We start from the raw sequence: 20,196 nt of genomic DNA, 5'->3' as shown, positions 1-20,196 counted from the left end.
CTAGTCTTAACCAACTCCAGGTACTTATTTCAGAAGCTGCCTGGCCAGAGAGGTGAGCAGTTGGCTTGGAGTTAAGATGCTTGACCTGCTACCCCTGGATAAATCATCTAGTGAATACCTTGAGCCATGATGGCCACAGGAGCTTATGAGTAGCAAATAGGCTTTTGTAAAACCTGCCCCTGGTTCCTCGTTCCTGCTGTGGTGGAGGTGAGCAGAGAGCGGGATTGACAGATGGAACAGCTCTAGACTAAGCAGCTTCCTCCCATGGACATGAACATCTGACTTCAAGGTGGCTTCTGTGGGGAATTTTGTGATGCTGTTCTACAACCAAAGAAAATGCATATACTAGGGGCAACTGCATTAAAATGGATATAGTAGTGCAAATAACATACAAAAAATGCATTATGGCTTGCAAAAATATGCGCTTCAGTCAAAACTGCATACAAATATGTGTTAATTTTGCACTAAAGTGCTGTAGAATTCTCATGAGGATTTAAAAAAATAAAATTCTCAAATTGCTACAGAAATGTGGAGAACTGAAGTTATGAATGGAAAAATGACAAAAAGAGAACCGAAAATGACAAATCCCTCCACTCCTAATGGGAACATTTAGGCCAAAAGGGAGAATATTTCACTGAGTTCTTGTGTTACATAGATTGCATTTGAGACTGTGTTGACATGAATTTAAATTAGACTTGTTTTATATTTTGATCTAGGCTATGTTTTGTTACTGGACGGATACTTCGTGTTGAGTTTCTCTTACTAATTTGTTTAGTAAATTTGGGCTGCCCTCAAGCAGCTAATTACAAATAAAAAAAGCTTCCCGGAAGCTCTTTTCAAATTCATTTTGCAGTTTTCTTCCATCTTCTGCGACATCCTGCCCCTGCAGGGGAAATATAATAGAACATTAGCTTTGATATGTGTGTGACTTGTTGCTTAATTTATTTAGATTTTACCATTGCTCTTCAAAATGTCTACAGCAGGTGGAAACGTTTAAATATTTCTGTTGTCCTAGCCATTTCAGGTTATCGTGGCAGTTTATGTACAAGTACAATGAGATTATCACAATGAGATAGTGGGATTTCAATGACAGCTGTCTAGCTTCTGCTTCAAGACCTCCGGAAGAGAACTCCTTCTCCACAAGTAATATATTGAGATCTTCCCACACATAGGTTTGCAGCTATCCAAGCATTCAAAGATAAGAAGGGAGCCAGGTGGGTTTTCTTAGGGACACATGAGGATTGCTTAGATGGTTTAGCACTGAGTGACAGTGGTCAGTTATCACAGCAGAGAGTTACCGTATTTGTTTTAGTACATGAAAGGGAGAGGGACAGAGACAGAGAGAAATTGAGTCACACTGAATCATATTTTACTTTTTCCTCACTCTTATTCTTTTGGGGTTTTTAATTTCAATGTATAACAGAAACCTAACTTGACCTCCTCACTCGCATGTGTTTATCATTCACGGGCAACAAACTGAAGGGAAGGGAAAGACTGATGCTTACTTGATGAAACTGCAGAAAATTGCTGAACATCAGACGCATATCACCAATGAAATCTGCCACTGTTTCGTACTGGTTTAGATTCAGCTTCTTTTTAATCCTCTTGAGCCACATGGGGTTATTTGGATAGTTATCATCACATGTTTGGATCTGTTAAATCAGCACCACCAGAAAGCAATATTAGTATAAGTACTGGAAATATTTCTACAATCTCAGCAATAGTGCTCCAGGATTGTGTTATTTTACTCTTGCCCTCATGACTTACTGTGACTGGTTCATCAGCAAAAACAGCACCTTCAGGCTCACACCAGATCTTTAGAAGCAAGAACTCACATGTCTATAAAACAAAACAAAAGAAACCAATGTTCAAGGGCCTCAAATGAAATAAGGAGCCCATGCCGATAGACATAAATTGATTATATTTATTTAGAAACAGGTCCCAGCTATTTGAATGAAACTTTCACCAAATTCACCAAAATAGATTATTATGGGTTCCTTTAGAGATTTTACTTAAGAAATAAGAAATTGTAATTGGTAACTATTGTTGGTTACTTTATTGATTAAATTTGCATGTGTATAAAACAAACAAACAAACTGAAAAAAATCAATTTTATTTTATTCATCTGAATGAGTTCTAGTAAGGAAAAAGAAGAATTTAAAGAAAAAAACAATATGAAGCAACACAGTATTAACCAGTTAGCTGCCATGCAACTAGGATTTCCAGCACCCTCTTTTCTAACGTATCTAGCTATCTATTTACAACCTTTCATTGTAGATCTCAGAAACAAAAAATTAAAAATACAGCTGCCGAATGTGAGATGGGAGGAAATAAGGTGTGAGTTGCAATCACTATGTACTCCTAGTGTACATAGTGTACACCTAGCAGTGGCCAGTCATTAGCAATTCCCCCACCTCCATCTTCCCCACAAAGATAACTGGTCCTTCCTGACTTCTAAGATCCTCAAGACAGTAGTCAGCTATATTTCCTCTTTCCCCCAAATAAAAGGACACTGCTCATTCAATAAATTATTCAATCAGTGGCTAATCCTATACAACACCCTTCCCTGTTAATTATAGCTTAAATATTTAATACGGCATTCTTGCTCTGTAGAATGGCCAGCCATATGCAATGCCTTGATTCCCAATACAGATGAAATGAATTGCCCATGCAGCAAATAATAGCAGCCACACAGTGTAGAAGACCAAGTACTCAAGCTGTTTGATAACCAAGTCCAATGAAGCCTTGTGAAGCTCTTTAAAGCTGCCACAGCACTGCTTTTAAATATGCCAGGGGTTCCTCCCACATTTGGGTCACAAATTTTGGGTGTAACAAGGAGAGGTAGAGCTGTCTTGGTGGTAAAAATATTGGGAAGTTTATGACAGAGGTGGCTGGCCTTGCTAAAAGGAGACTTTTTATTTAGAATTTTAAAGCAATTGGTGTTACAGCCCTAATTTTACTACTTTGCTTATCATTAAACTGAAGTAGGAAAAGGTTTTACATTACTCACACTTTTTGGCTTGGCACCCATTTTCCACTTTAAAACCTGGTCTTCTCTGAAGTAAAGGTTAGCTTTCCATTTGCAAAAGGTGCATTTCCAAAACCTATAAAAATGCAGTACAATGCATAATGGTAATGTTAGATGCAATTTGCAGACAATACTGCCATAGTAGAAATTTATTTATTCATTTCTGAAGGTTTGCCATAACCATGACTTTCTTAAACTAACATTCCTTAGAAAAATACTTAGCAGCAGAACTAACACGATGACAAGGCTAATCATAATAGTCATTTTTATTAAACACTATCTTGAACTGGAACAAAAAGAAGTAGTGGTATAACATATTACTTGGCTATAACATATTACTGAAAGCTACTGTTCTATTATAGTTTAGCTTCACCAGGACTAATATGCATTAAACAGGAGAGATGAAATATCATTACAAGATTTTATAAACAGTGTAGTTTTGCTTTTATAGACTTGTACCTTATTTAATGTGAGAAAAATAGTGAAATTAATTTGCAATACAAAGTGCACTATTGTCTATATTAATAGTTCACAGCTGAGCTAGCCTACATCTTGCTAGCCTACAGTTTAGCAAGTTATTGCTGGGCTTTACAGAGTGATGTTGTCAACACCTGACTTTCTTGACTATTTCACCTTACTCTAGAACTCAGAGTAGGAAAGCAAATACCTTTTCACAGCCAATTCTTCTGGAACATGGCAAGAAAGATGAAATGATTTATTGCATGAACTGCAGCATATCTCAGACCCTTCTTCCATACACACATCACATATGCCATCTGTTGGCTAAAGTAAAAAAAAGAAGAAGTTTGTTGAAACGGTAGAGTGAGAGGGTTTTTTTATCTGTGGTGTTGCTAGTACACCACATTGTGAGCATAATGGGCCCTGAATGGTGGTTTTAAAAGACTTTAACAAAGGATTTTCAGTTGGCAGGCATATCATAAAATAACTTCAACAACCACATATACATCTGTGTGCAGTAAAAACTTAAAACTAACTTGGTTTGTTTTTGCTGCAACAGATAACTTGTAGAAGTTATCTTTGGTTTATGTAGAGGTCACTGAAGGTATCCAATTAATATGTCAATATCCACTTGGTATCTTCCTGTTTTCTCAAGTCTGGCAAAACAGAAGTGTAGGAAGCTGGCAAACAGGTAATATTTCTTGGACCCTGAAAGCATCACATCTTGCTGTGCTAGGTGTGTAGACAAAGGTGTCCTTTTAATATTACTCACCACGGACGGACTACCAGTAGTAGCACTATACAGTCATGGCTAACATTTCAGCTTCTAAGTAAAGAACATTTTTGAATGTCTTCATTTTATATTTTCTCCCTTTATGCATTGCACACATGAAGAAGAGCTTGTTTCTTCAGGCTGCTTTGCCTGTTTTCTTGATCAACCTTCCCCTTCCCACACCCATATTTTTATACTACTACTACAGGCTCGTCTGGAAGTTTCTTATGTGCGCTGAAGGAGAGGGGGGATAGAAAACTGAGCTGGTGAGGGCCAAAACAGATCCACTGGGAAACAAGGGGAAGCCGTCACCATGTTTAGGAGAAATTGGGATTTGTAGAAGAAGAAGAAAAAAAGATATTTAAGGAACAAACACACAAACTCCCAAAAGCCCAATGAGGACTGAGCATGCAGAGCAGCTGCACCATGTTGAGCATCGGTTGGAAAAGAAAAATTGAAAAGAGGGAGGGATAGTGGAATGCCTTGTCTGAGAGCCTTATAGCGGTGGTAGACAACGTAGTGCCCTCCAATCGTTGGGACTATAACTTCCATGACTCAAATCCATTGGCTATATTGGTTGGGGCTGATGGGAGTTACGAGTCCAACATTTGGAGGCCACAGAAGGGCTGGAGTGTGGGATGTAAAACACAGGAGCAGTCAATTATAGCATTCCTAGAGTGTACATGTTGAGACAGGGGGAGGGATGTCTGTCCAGCCAGCAGGTAAACTTCTTGGGACAGACTTCCTCCGCATGTGACCAGAGGTGGGTGTGGCCTCACCTGTGCAGGTAATAATAAAAGCACAGTGCAGAACAGCCATCCCTCTCTCTCTGCCATCTTCCTTCGAAGCAGCAACATCTGCTAAGGATGCCCTCTTGGCTCCCAGCCAAGAGAGCAGAAAGGGACTATCTTCCTATAAGATAGATTCTAAATGTATGTTACCTTTTCAAGCCTGTCTGCCTTCTGGGATCCTATTGTGAACAGAACGTGAGTAAATTCTCTTTATACTTTTATGAAAGACTGTCGTGTCTTGTATTTTAAGAGGGAACAAAGGGGAAATTACCAAAATAATTATTATAGAGGTTCTAGCAAACCTGAGCACATGTTACCATTGCAAACTTAAAAGGGGAATGTCTATAAACTCTGCTGATATTTTGGGAACTTGTTAGCACAAGTTGGATAAGGATATAATCTCATAATATATCCTCTCCTGCATCCCTGAACATTCCCACATGGAGGACCAACCTCTGGCTCACAAGCCAGGCCTCTCCATTTGGCCTTCCAGTCCATTTTGGGGAAGCCACACTCACTTGCCCTACACCTGATGTCATACAGGTGGGGCTTCAAAGAAACAATTGGGAGATTAAAGTGGGCTTCCAATTTATCCTTTGCTGGAACAAGGCATGCTCCCAGCTGCCCACCAGCTGATTTGTGGTAGAATAACACCTTGTTCTGGAGGATCAGGACAGGGCAGGTTTTGCTGCCACCCCTGCTGCCACTGCTTGAGGCGGAGAAGAAAGATAAAGGGGAGAAATTATTCTCTTTGTTTGCCCCCATACACTGCCACCAGCAGCCATAGTGGGGGTGGGGAAGGATAAAGGGAAGCATGAAGTTATTCTTTCCCCTTTGCTCTCCCTGCTGCCAGTGGCGTAGCGTGGGTTGTCAGCACCCGGGGCAAGGCAAGTAATTTGCGCCCCCTAACCCGTGGATTTTAGCACTGTGAGTGTGAGCGCGTGCCCCCCAGATGTTGCGCCCGGTGCGGCCGGCCCCCCCTGCACCCCCCACACTACGCCACTGCCTGCTGCTGCCAGTGTGGCAAGTACATGAAAGAAGCTGCTTATTCCTTAAAACGCAGACTTGTTTCTCATGCTTCCCACAGCAGCAGGAGAAGCTTAGGAACCACGCAACAGATTTTGACAGGTGGGTGGGATAATAATGACACCCTGCGATTGACAAGTGGGCAGCCCCACCTACCTGTCTGATTTGGCACTTGAAGATGCTACTGGAACTGTTCAAGAGGCAAGTCACTGCTCATTTTAAAGCATTAGTTTCAGTTTAAAGTTAATGAACCTCTGGTTCATGACATGGGCATAGCCCATTGAGGCTCCCAATCCAGCCTGTCAGCAAATTGCCAGTGGAAGAAGAAGATCTTTCATTGACAGTTCACTGTGTATCTGTACTGGGTGTTGAGAAAGGGATGGGTTGGGTTGAATTAAGGTAAAGGTAAAGGGACCCGTGACCATTAGGTCCAGTTTTCGCCGACTCTGGGGTTGCAGCGCTCATCTCGCTTTATTGGCCAAGTACAGCTTCCGGGTCATGTGGCCAGCATGACTAAGCCGCTTCTGGAGAACCAGAGCAGCGCATGGAAATGCTGTTTACCTTCCCGCCAGAGCGGTACCTATTTATCTACTTGCACTTGCATGCTAGGTTGGCAGGAGCAGGGACCGAGCAACGGGAGCTCACTCCGTCACAGGGATTCGAACCGCCGACCTTCTGATTGGCAAGTCCTAGGCTCTGTGGTTTAACCCACAGTGCCACCCGCATCCCTTTTTGAATTAGGGTTGAATTAGGGTATGAAAATTACCGGTATATTGAATCAGATATAAAGGAGGAAAAGGTTTCATGGGATAGCAGATATTTTCCTTCAGCATTTCCTCACACAAATATATGATCAGATTCCGAGTAAGAGACAGAGAACAATATTGTTTAAAGCACAGTATACATTTATATAGATAATACATTAACCAACATGTATCCTATGAAATCTGAAGAAATCAATTAATAAATTGATTTTGGTGGTGGCTCTGCATCTGTAGAATAACCTTTCTACTAAGGTGAGTCTTACCACCTTATTATATTCATATGGATACCAGGTACAAACTCAGCATTTTTGTCAGGCTATTTATGAATCTTAGTACTGCTTTAATGTTTTTGTTGATTATGTTTTGTACCTCCTTATTCTGAAGTAAATATTAATTTTTTTGGAGATGATCAAGACAGAAATGTCTTAATGCATAAATGGACAAATAAAATGTGTAGATGCCCATTTAGATTGGTGCATTGTCTACAGTCAATCTAGTAAAAGTGTTCACAATTTGTTTACCTTATTTTTCACTGGGGAAGGTCGTGCTGGCTCAGGTAGCAAGCCATCCTGAAACAAACATCACATTTATTAGGTTTGTTCTGAGGAACCAACAGAATCCCCAAACTTAATCTGAATTAGATGGTGGAAATGAGACATATTCTGACACCTCACGATTTATATTTGTTTAAAATCCAGTAGGGAATTATTTCATTCTGCTGGAACACTCTACTACTAACCTTAAATTCGCCATGTTTGAGCAAACGAACGTCAAAGATAGGCTCTCATGTGAAAAGCTGAATTACTCCCATTTTGGTCTGAAGAGATACAGGGGTTTCTTACCGCACCACAGATAATAAATTCAGCATTACTAATGTATTCTGCATAAGATGGATTGTTACTGAGTTTCATGAATGGGCACAGCTATTGCAAAGCATCACAGTGCCCATTTGGCACACCTGTTGTCTTGTAGATTATGATTTTTATGCTTGCAGTATTATGTGTTTTAGTATGCTGAAAGTCACCTTAAGAAAGATAACCTTGAAAGGTGGCCGATAAGTAATGACATATATAACAATCCTAGCTCTAATAGAATTATCATGGTCTGTACTTTTTGCATTTAATTTCCCACTGACCTCACTGCCTACAATCCCTCCCACTGAGAATTCTGTTCCTACTCTACCCTACAACTGAGGATTGAATTTCACGTATCTAACGATGGGGCCTCCGATTTAGAAAAGCTGATACTATAATCAATCTGTGCCATTTTTTGTTATTTTTATAATAAATATCACATAGTCTTTATTGTAATCATAAAACTTCCATAGATCATGGTTCCATGGAATACAGATCTTGCCTTTAGCTGGCACAATCTTTATGTCTGCTCAGTTCTACATTGTGTTAGGGCAGGAGTCACCAACCTTTCTGAATCAGTGGGTACATTTCAAATTTTGCGACAATGCTGGGGGCACAAAATAGTTGCCATTGTGGGTGGGGTGGAAAGGGATAAAACAAAATAAGAAAGATGGCTATCCCCAGCAACCTGATGGAATACCATAGGAAGTCAGCTATGCCCCACTGGTTCTGATTGTGAAGATCACAGAATTTTTATTTTACACACATATGGATGCTGTTGTTGTCTAATAGCAACAGAGAGCGTTCCTCAGCAACAGGAAATGTATACAAGGTAGTCACACCACACTCAAATTATTTCACTGAAATTGCTTTGAAGGTATCTGCATGTTTTGTCCCATAACTGATTTTCTAGAAGAGCTGGAGCCTTACTGTTTAAAAAATGAAAAGTCAACACTCAGCAGCGTCTGTTCAGGGAAACCAGTGGTGGCCTTTGCAGGCAACCTATCACCTGTCTGTGGGCAGCTCTTGTGTTAGGGCATTCTAGAATCTAGACAATGGCTTTTTCATAAAACAATTTGTGCTGCTATTCACTTACAATACAGGATATTGTCCTTGTAACAGGAATGATATGTGTGGATAAATATATGGAAAGCCGTGGTGGCATCATTTGAAATTCCTTTGTAATTACAAGTAAAGAACGAGGCATTAAAATTATAGCCAATAGAAGTGAACTGCATACCTTTATTAATGTTTCTAAAGGAGCCCCCTGATAGCGGATACTTTTTCTCCAGTTTGTACCTCCAATTTCTCCTTCAATCAGAAATTCTTGTGGTGTGAACCATGTTCCGTTATAATTCTTGATACATTTCTGTGTAGCTCCTGTAACAGAGAAGTCACAACAGTGCTGCAAGCTTGTCCCATTCAGCAAAGTTCAATAGAGGGAGAAAGAAATTGCCACCAGCAGCTCCTTTTCCAATATTTACACTGGGAAAAATCAATACTAGAAATGTGTTTCAGCACGGGACCTGCTCAGGGCCAACACCAGACTACAGGGAAGCGAGGTCTCTACTCCTGTCCCAGTCCTTCTCTTTGTGGCAACAGCAACACTATCCTCTTCCAGTCCCAGTGTGGTGTAGTGGCTAAGAGCGGTGGACTCATAATCTGGTGAATCGGGTTTGCTTCCCCGCTCCTCCACATGCAGCTGCTGGGTGACCTTGGGCTAGTCACACTTCTCTGAAGTCTCTTAGCCTCACTCACCTCACAGAGTGTTTGTTGTTAGGGAGGAAGGGAAAGGAGAATGTTGGCCGCTTTGAAACTCCTTTGGGTACTGATAAAGCGGGATATCAAATCCAAACTTTTCTTCTTTCCCTCTTGCTACCCCCATCCCTCCTGCTTCCTTCCCTGTCCCCTGAAGTAGCATAAGTGGTGGTGGATTATCTATCATCTCCTCCACATCTGAGATCTGAGAAAGGCCCAATGGTGGCTGCAAATACTTTAAAAGATTTTCTAGCTGCAGTGGCAAACTACTGTAACAGTGCAGCCATTTTCTCAGACACCTCACACAGAGCACACCTCTGAGCAGTGAGGTGAGTGTCTAGCAAGTCACTGTAGATGGGGACAACCTTTGCTGTCAGCAGTGCACACATACCACTACCTGTGCATGGGGGTGAGTATTTGGGCAAAAGGCTGGTCTGGTCAGAGGCCCTGGAGTCTTTGGCCAGTGCCAAACATGGCTGACCACAAGCACTTGGCCTGATAATACCACCAGTAAAAAATAGCATTGATTACATGAAGTGTAAAATGTGTTTCTCTTCCAATGTTCATTTGGTATAATTATAATTTAAGTGGGGGGCAAATTTTCTCCGCCCAGTAAGAATGATCCTGAAAACTGTAGCACCAAATACATTGAGTTGTCTTTTTTCTTTTTTAAAATATGGAGGAATTGCCAATTATTTTCAATTCGCAATTTATGGGTTGATGTACGGTAACTGCAGTGCATTAATGCAGTCTAATGTGGGGAAACTTTGGCCCTCCAGATGTTATTGAAGTACAACTTCCATCAGCCCCAGCAAGCGTGATCAGGGCTAACAGCACCCAGAGGGCCAAAGTTTTCCCACACATAGTCTAATACACAAATGATATGCTGCACCAATTAAAGTGGAAGAATACAATATAATACTGTTTTGTGATAATTTTTTTAAGTTGAAAAAATCATTTAAGCATGCATTTCTGAACTGTAATTTGAAGGATTTAAAGGTACTGAAAATCCCATTGTGATATAGATAGAATTACTCCAAGTTACCCAGGATTCAGTGGGAAATAAAAAACCAATTTCCTACAAGACTATTTAAGTGGTCCCAAACATAAAATTACACCCACATACTGCCACATGGATCCATCTTTCTCCCAACACACTCATGGGCACAAACACAAAGATTTTAACTTCTTATTGCTATAAAATTCTCTTAAAATACGTAATTACACATACAATTAAACTGTTTCGAAACAATGTTTACCTTTTGCCAATTTTTCCTTATATAAAACACCTTTAGTTTTTCCACAAGTAACAACCACTATTGAGCCCTGGACAACCGGTTTGTCTTTTTTAATATTTTGTATCCCTTTTCCTAGAGGAAATCAAGAAATTGATGTCAAGTGCTGCAATTTCCATATTTTGGGTTTCCAGAAAATGACAGCAGTCTTACCAAGTTACAGATCCTACTGATAAGATGTGGCATGAAGTAGCATTTCATATCACCTGAAAATATATTGGGACACAATTCTAAACCAAAGATACTGTCAGGTATGTTGGCAGGCAAGGGAGTTTCCCCTCCCTCCAGTAGCTTCTGATAAAAAGTAATGAGGCTCTGGCAGGTTTATAGTCCATTTTATTTATAACGACATATTGAGAGCAGCATCAAACCACCCTCCCCATGGATGGCAGTTGCTCACTCTGAATCCACTCCGCTTCTGCAGCAAGAAGCGTGCTACCGGTCACCTGTCCCGCCCCTGCGCTTCCGTTGTTCCTGGACCCTTTTAGTCCTCCGAGTTTGGGGGGGATGGACTTCCCCACCACTCGATTGAAGAATCTCCTAAATGCTCCCTCCCTCCTGGTTGCCTAGCTACTATCTCAAAGCTGTCCAGCTCTTCCCCCGACTGTGCAGCCTCTGAATCTTCTGGTCTCTCTGCTTCTGGGAACATGGAAGGCGCGGGGGGGCGAATCCTCCCCCTCCTCCTCTGTTAGAGGCTGCTCTGTCTGTGACTGCATTCCCCCATCTTCGGAGTCAGACCAGTCTCTGGCATCATATTCAGACCAGCCCCCGACAGATACAATGGCTGGAAAGCTACAGGATATGGTGGAAGCTCCACATTGCCAGCATAACTCAAATTATGACTCCGCCATGGAGATATTCTGGCACATCTGTGCAGATGCCCTGGTGCAACTCTATGTGTGCCAACTCTTAAGAGAACTGGGAACTGAGAAGTCAGGTTGCAGCATATAACCACAATGTGAAGCAAGTTCCTTGAGCTCACATAGGGTCAAGGGGTCAGGTTTCAAGACATAGCAAGAATGGAGCTCCATAGTCATCATAACAGGATTCTGTAACTATTGGTAATGGCTAACATTGCATGCATGCAGTTAAAACAACAACAAAAACAGGGAACTGGGTAATGGAGGCAGGCATTTAAAAAAAGAAGTGGGCAAAATGGCAGCTAGGAACCAGGGTGCAGGTAAATGACATATGGACAACGCCCTCGCCCAGTTTGTAGGGTATATGCCAAAGCTGCTTTTGGAGAACTGTGGAAGGGGTTAGTTTGGAGAACCTATGAGGAATCTATACCATTGCACCTTCTTTACCTTTTGGAGTACCACTCATTTTCAAACAGGTGTTAGTTGGTCCTGGAGACATTTTTGCCATGCTTTCTGTCGCACCAGCAACTTTCAGTCCTGAAGAAGAAGAAGAAGAAGAAGCCATTTAGTAGGGAATTGTTATCCCTTTTTCACTCATTTTAAAAAGAGGAACCAAGGACTCAGCTATACAGCTGCAAATAAAACGTTTTAAGTGTGTTGTAAAGCGCATTGTACAAATGTGACATTAGATGGCGATGGCGAGCTATGGCAAATTCAACATATTTTTCAAAAAAAAATAAATTTTAAGCATTTTCACAACATTTTTAATATGTGGCTAGATTCCACCCAAATGCCATGGAATGCCTTCATAGTGCCAGGCCAACAGTGCAGTTGTGTATTAAGCATTTAAAAATGGCGTTTTTAAATTACAAGAACAATGGAAGGAAACACAATACAGGGAACAACAGGAAAAGAGAAATCTGGAAAAACCCATACATTGCTTCATAAAGTTCATACATACTACATATAAGCATCCCATACTGAAGCATCAGTCAGTGTCAAGTTTCACCAAGTAGCACAAAGTCACTGGGTTTTCAATACCTTTCAATACTCTTAACTGATATGTTCGCTTCTCGGATATGACTATATTCCAAATGTTATTATACCAAAGAGAAATATTTAGGTCTTTCAAGGCTTCCCACAATTGTGTGATAGACAGCCTAGCTGCAACTAGCAGAAAGATTAGCAAAATGTTTAGTTTTATGTTCATCTTAATGTCCTAAAAATAGTTACAATTGGGGTGTAATTTGTATTGGGTCCTGAATAATACTACTGATTTCCTAATATATGTCAGAATAAAAGTTTTTGACAATCAGGCATTCCCATCAGAGACTGAAATATGTTACCGAGTGACCACAGCCCAGCCAAAACACTACTGCTAGAGAAGAAGAAGAAGAGGAGTTTGGATTTGATATCCCGCCTTTCACTCCCTTTAAGGAGTCTCAAAGCGGCTAACATTCTCCTTTCCTTTCCTCCCCCACAACAACCACTCTGTGAGGTGAGTGGGGCTGAGAGACTTCAGAGAAGTGTGACTAGCCCAAGGTCACCCAGCAGCTGCATGCGGAGGAGCGGAGATGCGAACCCGGTTCCCCAGATTACGAGGCTACCGCTCTTAACCACTACACCATGATACATGATAGCTAGCAAACTGGAGCCTTGTACCACCTATGGGAGACTCTGGTGTGGTATTCTGCACTACGCAGGCAGAAATAGACCCTGCTGGTTTTAATGGTTCACACGCTTTTCTGTTTTATATCATCTATTTCACATCCTATGTCTGCCTCCCAGATAGTTTTCGTGCTTCTTAATGGGCTGAATGAAATTTCCAACAATTCTCCATAAATCTCTTATATCAACACTTTACCTTTAGATCCTTGGTTTAACAGAACAATTTCAAATCTGGTAAGGGATCCGGTGCCTAGATACCCTGATTTAGCAGGATCTAACTCAACTGATGTAGGTGAAGCCATCCCATACATACCCAAATCTCCTGTGTCCAGTCTTAGTTGATCCTAGGAAACTGGATTACCATTTTTATTTTTAAAATTGCATTATCCAAAGTATCCTTTTTCCTCCCAAGACAATAATACCTTCCATAAATTTAACATATTCTCATCTACTTTTATCCAATGCTTATATACCGTCATTGCCATGAAACATGAATATCAAAACTGAAAAACCTCTTCATATAAAATTATGTTCAGAAGTGCCCACCCTGCTCCATCTATTTTTATGCAATACCTTGATAGCTAGTTGAGGCTTCTCCCTCTGAAATTTTTTTTTTTTTATAAGGTTCTGCCATTTCTTGATCAAACCTGGGTGTAAGGAGAAAGGGAAAACCTGAAACAAAAAAGGGAAGTTTTGAACAACCTTCTCACTTAGTTCTTATGGGTCAGCAAATTCTGCCTAAAATGAGAAGACTAGTCACAATACCTCCTAAGAAAATGGCTGTACTGTACTTGGCTTGGGGAAAGGGGGAATATGGAACTCCTTCCCATAAGGAAAATGGTGTTTTCAATTTCCAAAGATGGATTAGGTATCAGTTGAAAATGATGTCAGCAATTGGCAGCTGATTATGCCAACTCTGTTTCCATTTGCCAGCATTTTGAGACTAGTGGGCCTCAGTAAGGGCCCCTCAAGACAGATGTTTTATTGTGGGTGTATTCTGCAACACGTTCTTGACACAATAATAGTCCATTAGTGGTGGATTTATTCTGCTTTAGCTTGCTGTGTGATGTTTCCTTAATGCTACCACGTTATTGCTGTCCAAAGGTGCTATAGCACAACAAAGGCATCATAAAAATATAGCAGAACATTTGTGACATAAAAAGTTATAGAACTTCAGAAGGAGGTTACAGGCTATGCACTGACTTAAAATAAAACAGTGCAACTGTTCAAGCTTCAGCAAGTGCAAACAATATTGACAGCAGGAACACACATGACTGCCCAATAGCCCTATTAGCACAAATCATCAGGAATCATCAATAAAAAGGCTACCTGGAGGGTCTCTAATTTTCATCCATCTCAGGTAGGTCCTGTAGGTGGAAGGTTTGGGGAGTTCTGCCTTATATTATTCTATTTTTCTCTCCCCACAGTCTATGCCTCAGAAACATTTAGAGACCCATGTCAAATTCACCTTTCGGTGCAGAGAATTCAGAATTGTTCTTCTTTGTCTGGAGTATGTTCTTGCTCCCAGGTCCTGTGGCAAAGCTATTTGTAGCACGCTGGAGAACTGAAAAGAAAGTGTGTGAAGAAAACAAGGGCATTAGCACCTTACTATTAAATTAAATGGATAAAATGTGTTGTGAACATCTAACCCAGGGGTCAGCAACATGGCATGGCACCAGGGAAGGCTTCCAGTGGCGCCCCGGGGAAAGGTCCTCTGACTTTGAGCTTTCATTGTTCTTGTTTTAAGTAAGTTTCTAGTCCTCCTAAAAAAAAAAAGTTATGCAACAAAATGTGCAGGTGCTTTCTAAGCAAACAAGACTGGTGGGGCTACCTTGTATATTTTTCATGATACTATGGACATCAACAGCATCAGTATATGTAAAATCAATAATCATAATCAGTACCAGCAGGACACAGCTGACTTCCCATTGTAAGCAGGTCCAGCCTGCGAACGAGGTAAGGTGAGGCAAATGCATCAGGTGGTACATCCAGCCTCCACTCCTGCCCTCTGCCTCCTCCTCTTTACCTGCCCATTGTGACACCCTCACCCACCACCTCCATTCCTGCTCTCCACTGCCCACTCCTCTCTTCTATGGCCTTCTGTTCCCCTGCTGCCTTCTGCTTGTGGTGGGTGTGTGGCATACAGGGGAGGAGCAGGTGACAAGAGTGCTGACAAAGAGTAGGCGCTAGTGACATTTCCTGTTTTGTCCAAAGCTGCAAAATGCTCCGAGCCAGTCCTGATTTTAAGCATGAGATTATTGGGGGTGGTTGTCTCTCTAACTGTGTGTTATGCCATGTTCCCCTTGGCAGCCATTTTGTGCTATGCCACCCCACCCCCATGGCAGCCATTTTGTGATCATGGCACTCTCATAATTGAAAATGTATCCAGTAGTTGACAAAGATTCGAGATCGCTGATCTAATCATTTATGGTTTATAAGAAACTGCAGCTGGTGCAAAACACTTAGTACAGCATCCTTCCATGCATACACATCACAGAGGCTGGATGGCCATCTGTCTTGGATGCTTTAGTTGAGATTCCTGAATTGCAGGGGGTTGGATGAAGTGATCCTTGGGATCCCTTCCACCTCTACGATTCTTTATCAACAGTGCTGGAGGAACCAGTGGCGTAGCGTGGGTTGTCAGCACCCGGGGCAAGGCAAGTAATTTGTGTCCCCTAACCCGTGGATTTGCACCCCCTAACCCTAACCCCCAGATGTTGCGCCCGGTGCAGCCGGCCCCCCCGCACCCCCCATGCTACGCCACTGGGAGGAACAGCACTGAATGCCTATTTGCTACTGAACTGTGTTTGAGGTGATAATATTGACATGTAAGGCTTTGAACAGTTTAGGACCACTGGCGGAGGAAGAGGGTTGCGAGGGGAGCGCTCCGCCCCTGGCAGAGAGATTCCGGTGGGGTGCCATTGTGGCTGCCCACCCACCTGCACTGGGCGCCCCGCCCCCACAGGCAGCACACCACGCCTTCAGGACGCGTGCCAGCCCCGCCCCTGCCTGCTCTCTGCCCCCCCCCCTTTCACATATTCCAGCCCATTCACTGTCAAAATTGGATGCCCCTCTACTAAGGAGGATATTCTAAACATGCCATATCAAGCAGACATACGTCTTATGATGACTAGGATACAGCACCATCTTCTGACACAGTTGAATTAACCTTCCCTTAGAGACAAAATGAGCACTTATGGGGAAAGCTGGTAAACACCTACAATTTAAATAGGCATTCCTGGGCACTGATCCTTAGTAATGGTATTACTTAACTTAATTCTGGTTGATGTTTTCTTGTTGTTTTAGTGTACTGGTTTTATTTTGTAAACCACCATATTATTTTTCACAATAAAAAGCAGACAATAAGTACTTTCAAATAAACAGAATAATAATAAATTCGCCAGCAGATGGCAGGCAGAGAGCTGAGACAAAGGGAATGCATGGTTGGGAATATTCCGTGGCTCAAACACTCACTACTACACCATTTCTCAATAAAATCCGATGATTTTCCTTTCCTTTTGACTATTTATCTTTTATGTTTGCCAGGTAGATTTAGCACAACCAACAAGATAACTTACCATTTTCTAGGCTTTCATATATTGGCTTTAAATTTTGATATGCTTCCAGGTTCTCTGGGCAGAAAATCTCCTTTACTGCTGACACATTGTTTGCAATGCTTTCAAGTACACTGTATACCACTCTTTGAAGAGCATTTGCATTTGACGATACCTGCTCAGAACAAATCTAGAAAAAACAAGAACAACACAAGCATTTTTTAAACTCATTTATAGTAAGTATCCCATTTCCCGTCATATCCAAGATGGTAAACCTAGCATAAGCAAAGAAATCAAATTTAATTCAAATTCCAAGGCCCAGCACAGCTAAAACCCCTCTCCTATATTCTGTATTACAGTAATGGCAAAGAATGCTTCAAGGCATGTGACCTCTTGTTTTTCAGAAACAAGCCACAACCTGCTGCTGTTAAGGAGTGCATCTTCTTCACTTTTTCGCTGGGTCATATCCCACACTAACTTTCAAGGTTCCTCCTCCTGTGCAATGGTTGCTGTTGTATCCCAACCTCTCCTAAAGGCTCTCAGGATGGAGAGGGGAAGTTATGCTGGGAGAGGACCACTGGCGTAGGTTCACTCTGTGGACACTATGACTGAATGGAGTTTGAGCCCAGATCTTGGCATCCAAGTCTAACACACTGTTCACTACACCTGGTTGTCTCTCATGCTATGTTCCTCCTGCTACCCTGAAAACCTTTCCGGTTATGAATCACGTATAACATCTCCCTATGCCACAGCTGCAACCATTTGCCCTGTGCCATATGGGTAAGGTAAAGGTAAAGGGACCCCTGACCATTAGGTCCAGTCGTGGCCGACTCTGGGGTTGCAGCGCTCATCTCGCTTTATTGACCGAGGGAGCCGTGTACAGCTTCCGGGTCATGTGGCCAGCATGACTAAACCACTTCTGGCGACCCAGAGCAGCGCACGGAAACGCCGTTTACCTTCCTGCCGGAGCGGTACCTATTGATCTACTTGCATTTGCGTGCTTTCGAACTGCTAGGTTGGCAGGAGCAGGGACCGAGCAACGGGAGCTCACCCCGTTGCGGGGATTCGAACCGCTGACCTTCTGATTGGCAAGTCCTAGGCTCTGTGGTTTACCCCACAGTGCCACCCGTGTCCCTGCCATATGGGTACTTCAGCATTAAAAGCAGCACATGGGAGAAGGATGCTGAAACTTTCCACCTCTTGTTTCCTACCTTCCCTTCAGCCATTTTCCTCCCCTATTGGCTGGCTTCAAGTATTAGGAAAAGGAAAAAGTAACCGATTCCAAGGAGCTAAAAAACAGGCAGTGAGAGTTCAGCACTCCCTTTCTTATACATTGCTGATGGTTAAATTAAGACATCTCCCACCCCTTGCTTTATATACTAGCTGGGCGGACATGTGAACAATGGTCCTATAATGTCAGGCTTTGCTCCAGGAAAAGCTCAGACAGATGTGGGGAATCTTTGGCCCTTCAGATGCTGCTGAACTAGAATTCCCATCACCCATGGCCATTGACCATGCTTGCTAGGGCTGATGGGAGTTGCAGTCCATCAACTTCTGGGAAGCCAAAGATTCCCCAATCCTGGCATAGATGAACTACGAAACCCCAGACACAACTTTAAAAAATAAATTAAATGTCTATAATAGTCACCTTAAACTGCTCTTCAGATATTATTTTCTTGTCTCGCAGGATAAAGAAAAAGGGAAATGAGTCTTTGATAGCAGCAGAAATCTGCATTTTATTGGCTCGGAACCATTCCAAAATTTCACCCGAAGTACCTAGAGCAGACATGCTACAAACAAAGCAAGATGTATCAGATACCTTCAAAAACTCGATGAAAACAAGAGAAGTGATGGCTATTTGAAGAAAAAGTTTTAGCATTACCGTCGCAACCAAAATCTAGAATTTCATGGAATTAAAATAGGCAGATCCCATTTCCGAAAGGGGAAAGCTATATTTAACGTGTCCATGGCAGATGGCCATCCAGCCTCTGCTCAAAAACCTCCAAGGAAGGAGAAGGCCCTTGGAATAGAGCTGAAGAGAATATTTTCTTCTCCAACCCCTGATGAGGAGGGAAAACATACTATGGGAAGCAACAGGAAAGCAGCATTACAGTGAGAAACCAATGCTAATCTAGTTCCAACGGTCTATTCAATCCAACACGCCTCTACTCAGAAGTAAGCCCAACTGAGTTCTATGGGGCTTACTCCCAGGTAAGCGTGTATAGATAGGATTGCAGCCTTAGCACTCCAAGACCCCCTGAGGAAACGCATCAGTCCGATCCTGCTGCAGGCGACCTGTTTCTTGGGCGTCCCTCCCTCATCCCCCTTCGCTTGCCGAAATTCAGGCAGCGCCTGGAGTCTCCCCGATCTCTTGAATGAGCGCAGGATTGCTTTGCTGCGACGCCAAGCCCGTCGGGGGCTCCTTCTTCCTTGCGGAGATCAACCGCTCGCGACACTTACCTTTCTGCTTTTCCTTCGCAAAGTGGAGGCTGCACGAACAGGCACCAGGTTAAATAGAAGGATCGACCTTGAAATTTCGCCAGGTGAAAAAAAAAAGTGAGGGCGAGAGTGAAATGAAACTAAAAATATTCCTTCTTCAGTACGTCGGACCTCCCACTGAGTCCATGACTGGCTGTTGGGAGACGGATTTGGGTGGAACCTCTAAATTGGCCAATTTCTGGGAAGAAAAGCAGAATCGAAAGTTAAAAAAAACTAGGAAATCAAAACTTCCCTCTCCCTGTGAATCATGTTAGAAACTGTGTATAATGTATTGCTTTTTAAAATAATTACCCTTGTCACAATCTCTTCCTTTGGAGACCCCACCCTTTGTCTCACACACAGATTGTGACTACTGCCTGAGTCCTGGTATGACCTAAGAGTTCCCCTCTAGTTCCTTTCAGTGGCTATACTGTATAAACAGATTTTGAGATTATGTTTTTGTGGGTCTTCAATGACTGTGTGTCTGCGGTGTGAATGTAAAGGGATGGTTGCGCGGAGTCAAGGATTTTAACAGGAATGTACATGTTGCTCAAAGGCCGAGGAGAGCCACTCGTGTGCCTGGTTCATTTAAATGGTTTCCTGATGCAAAATCTCTCTGCTTGGAATGTGAAAGCCACAAATCCCATCTTGCTTCAAATCCAGACACAAAGTCTCATAAATGAATGTTTACAGTATCTGCAACAAACATTGTATGCTGGAATTATTTCGCTTGTCTGAAAAAAAATGTGGCTGAGTCAGAGCTTTCCAATACAAATGTTTGCTGCTGGCAATTCAGACTGCCAGCATGCCATCAATAGTCACAGACAGTTTTTAGCATCTCCAAGACCTGAGGGACCTGGTGGTGTGATCAGAATGTTGGCCGGTTACT

The 20,196-nt window shown here is 42.3% G+C and overlaps 1 protein-coding gene across 3 annotated transcripts; it reads right to left on the bottom strand.

The window, feature by feature from the left end:
• Window positions 1-437: 437 nt before the first annotated feature.
• On the bottom strand, window positions 438-19,493 carry LOC309343293 (nuclear body protein SP140-like protein; the record flags this gene model as incomplete). Of its 3 annotated transcripts, XM_081864611.1 has the most annotated exons (14): window positions 438-883; window positions 1,506-1,652; window positions 1,768-1,839; window positions 3,011-3,104; window positions 3,696-3,811; window positions 7,362-7,409; window positions 8,935-9,074; window positions 10,712-10,822; window positions 12,055-12,144; window positions 13,849-13,947; window positions 14,744-14,839; window positions 16,854-17,019; window positions 18,478-18,619; window positions 19,290-19,493. In XM_081864611.1, the coding sequence occupies 13 exons, from the start codon at window positions 18,616-18,618 to the stop codon at window positions 800-802; spliced, it is 1,404 nt and encodes a 467-aa protein (XP_081720737.1). In that variant the 3' UTR covers window positions 438-799. The 3 variants fall into 3 exon arrangements, with proteins under 3 accessions (XP_081720737.1, XP_081720738.1, XP_081720739.1); XM_081864612.1 differs by lacking the exon at window positions 14,744-14,839 and having other exon boundaries at window positions 19,290-19,491; XM_081864613.1 differs by lacking the exons at window positions 16,854-17,019; window positions 18,478-18,619; window positions 19,290-19,493 and adding an exon at window positions 15,328-15,526.
• Between the last annotated feature and the right edge of the window lie 703 nt (window positions 19,494-20,196).

This window comes from Podarcis erhardii (genome assembly GCF_964252035.2).
Source record: "Podarcis erhardii genome assembly, chromosome: 5".
NCBI lineage: Eukaryota > Metazoa > Chordata > Lepidosauria > Squamata > Lacertidae > Podarcis > Podarcis erhardii.
The sequence above is the reverse complement of the archived record's forward strand: the minus strand, read 5'-3'. Positions and strand labels throughout refer to the sequence as shown.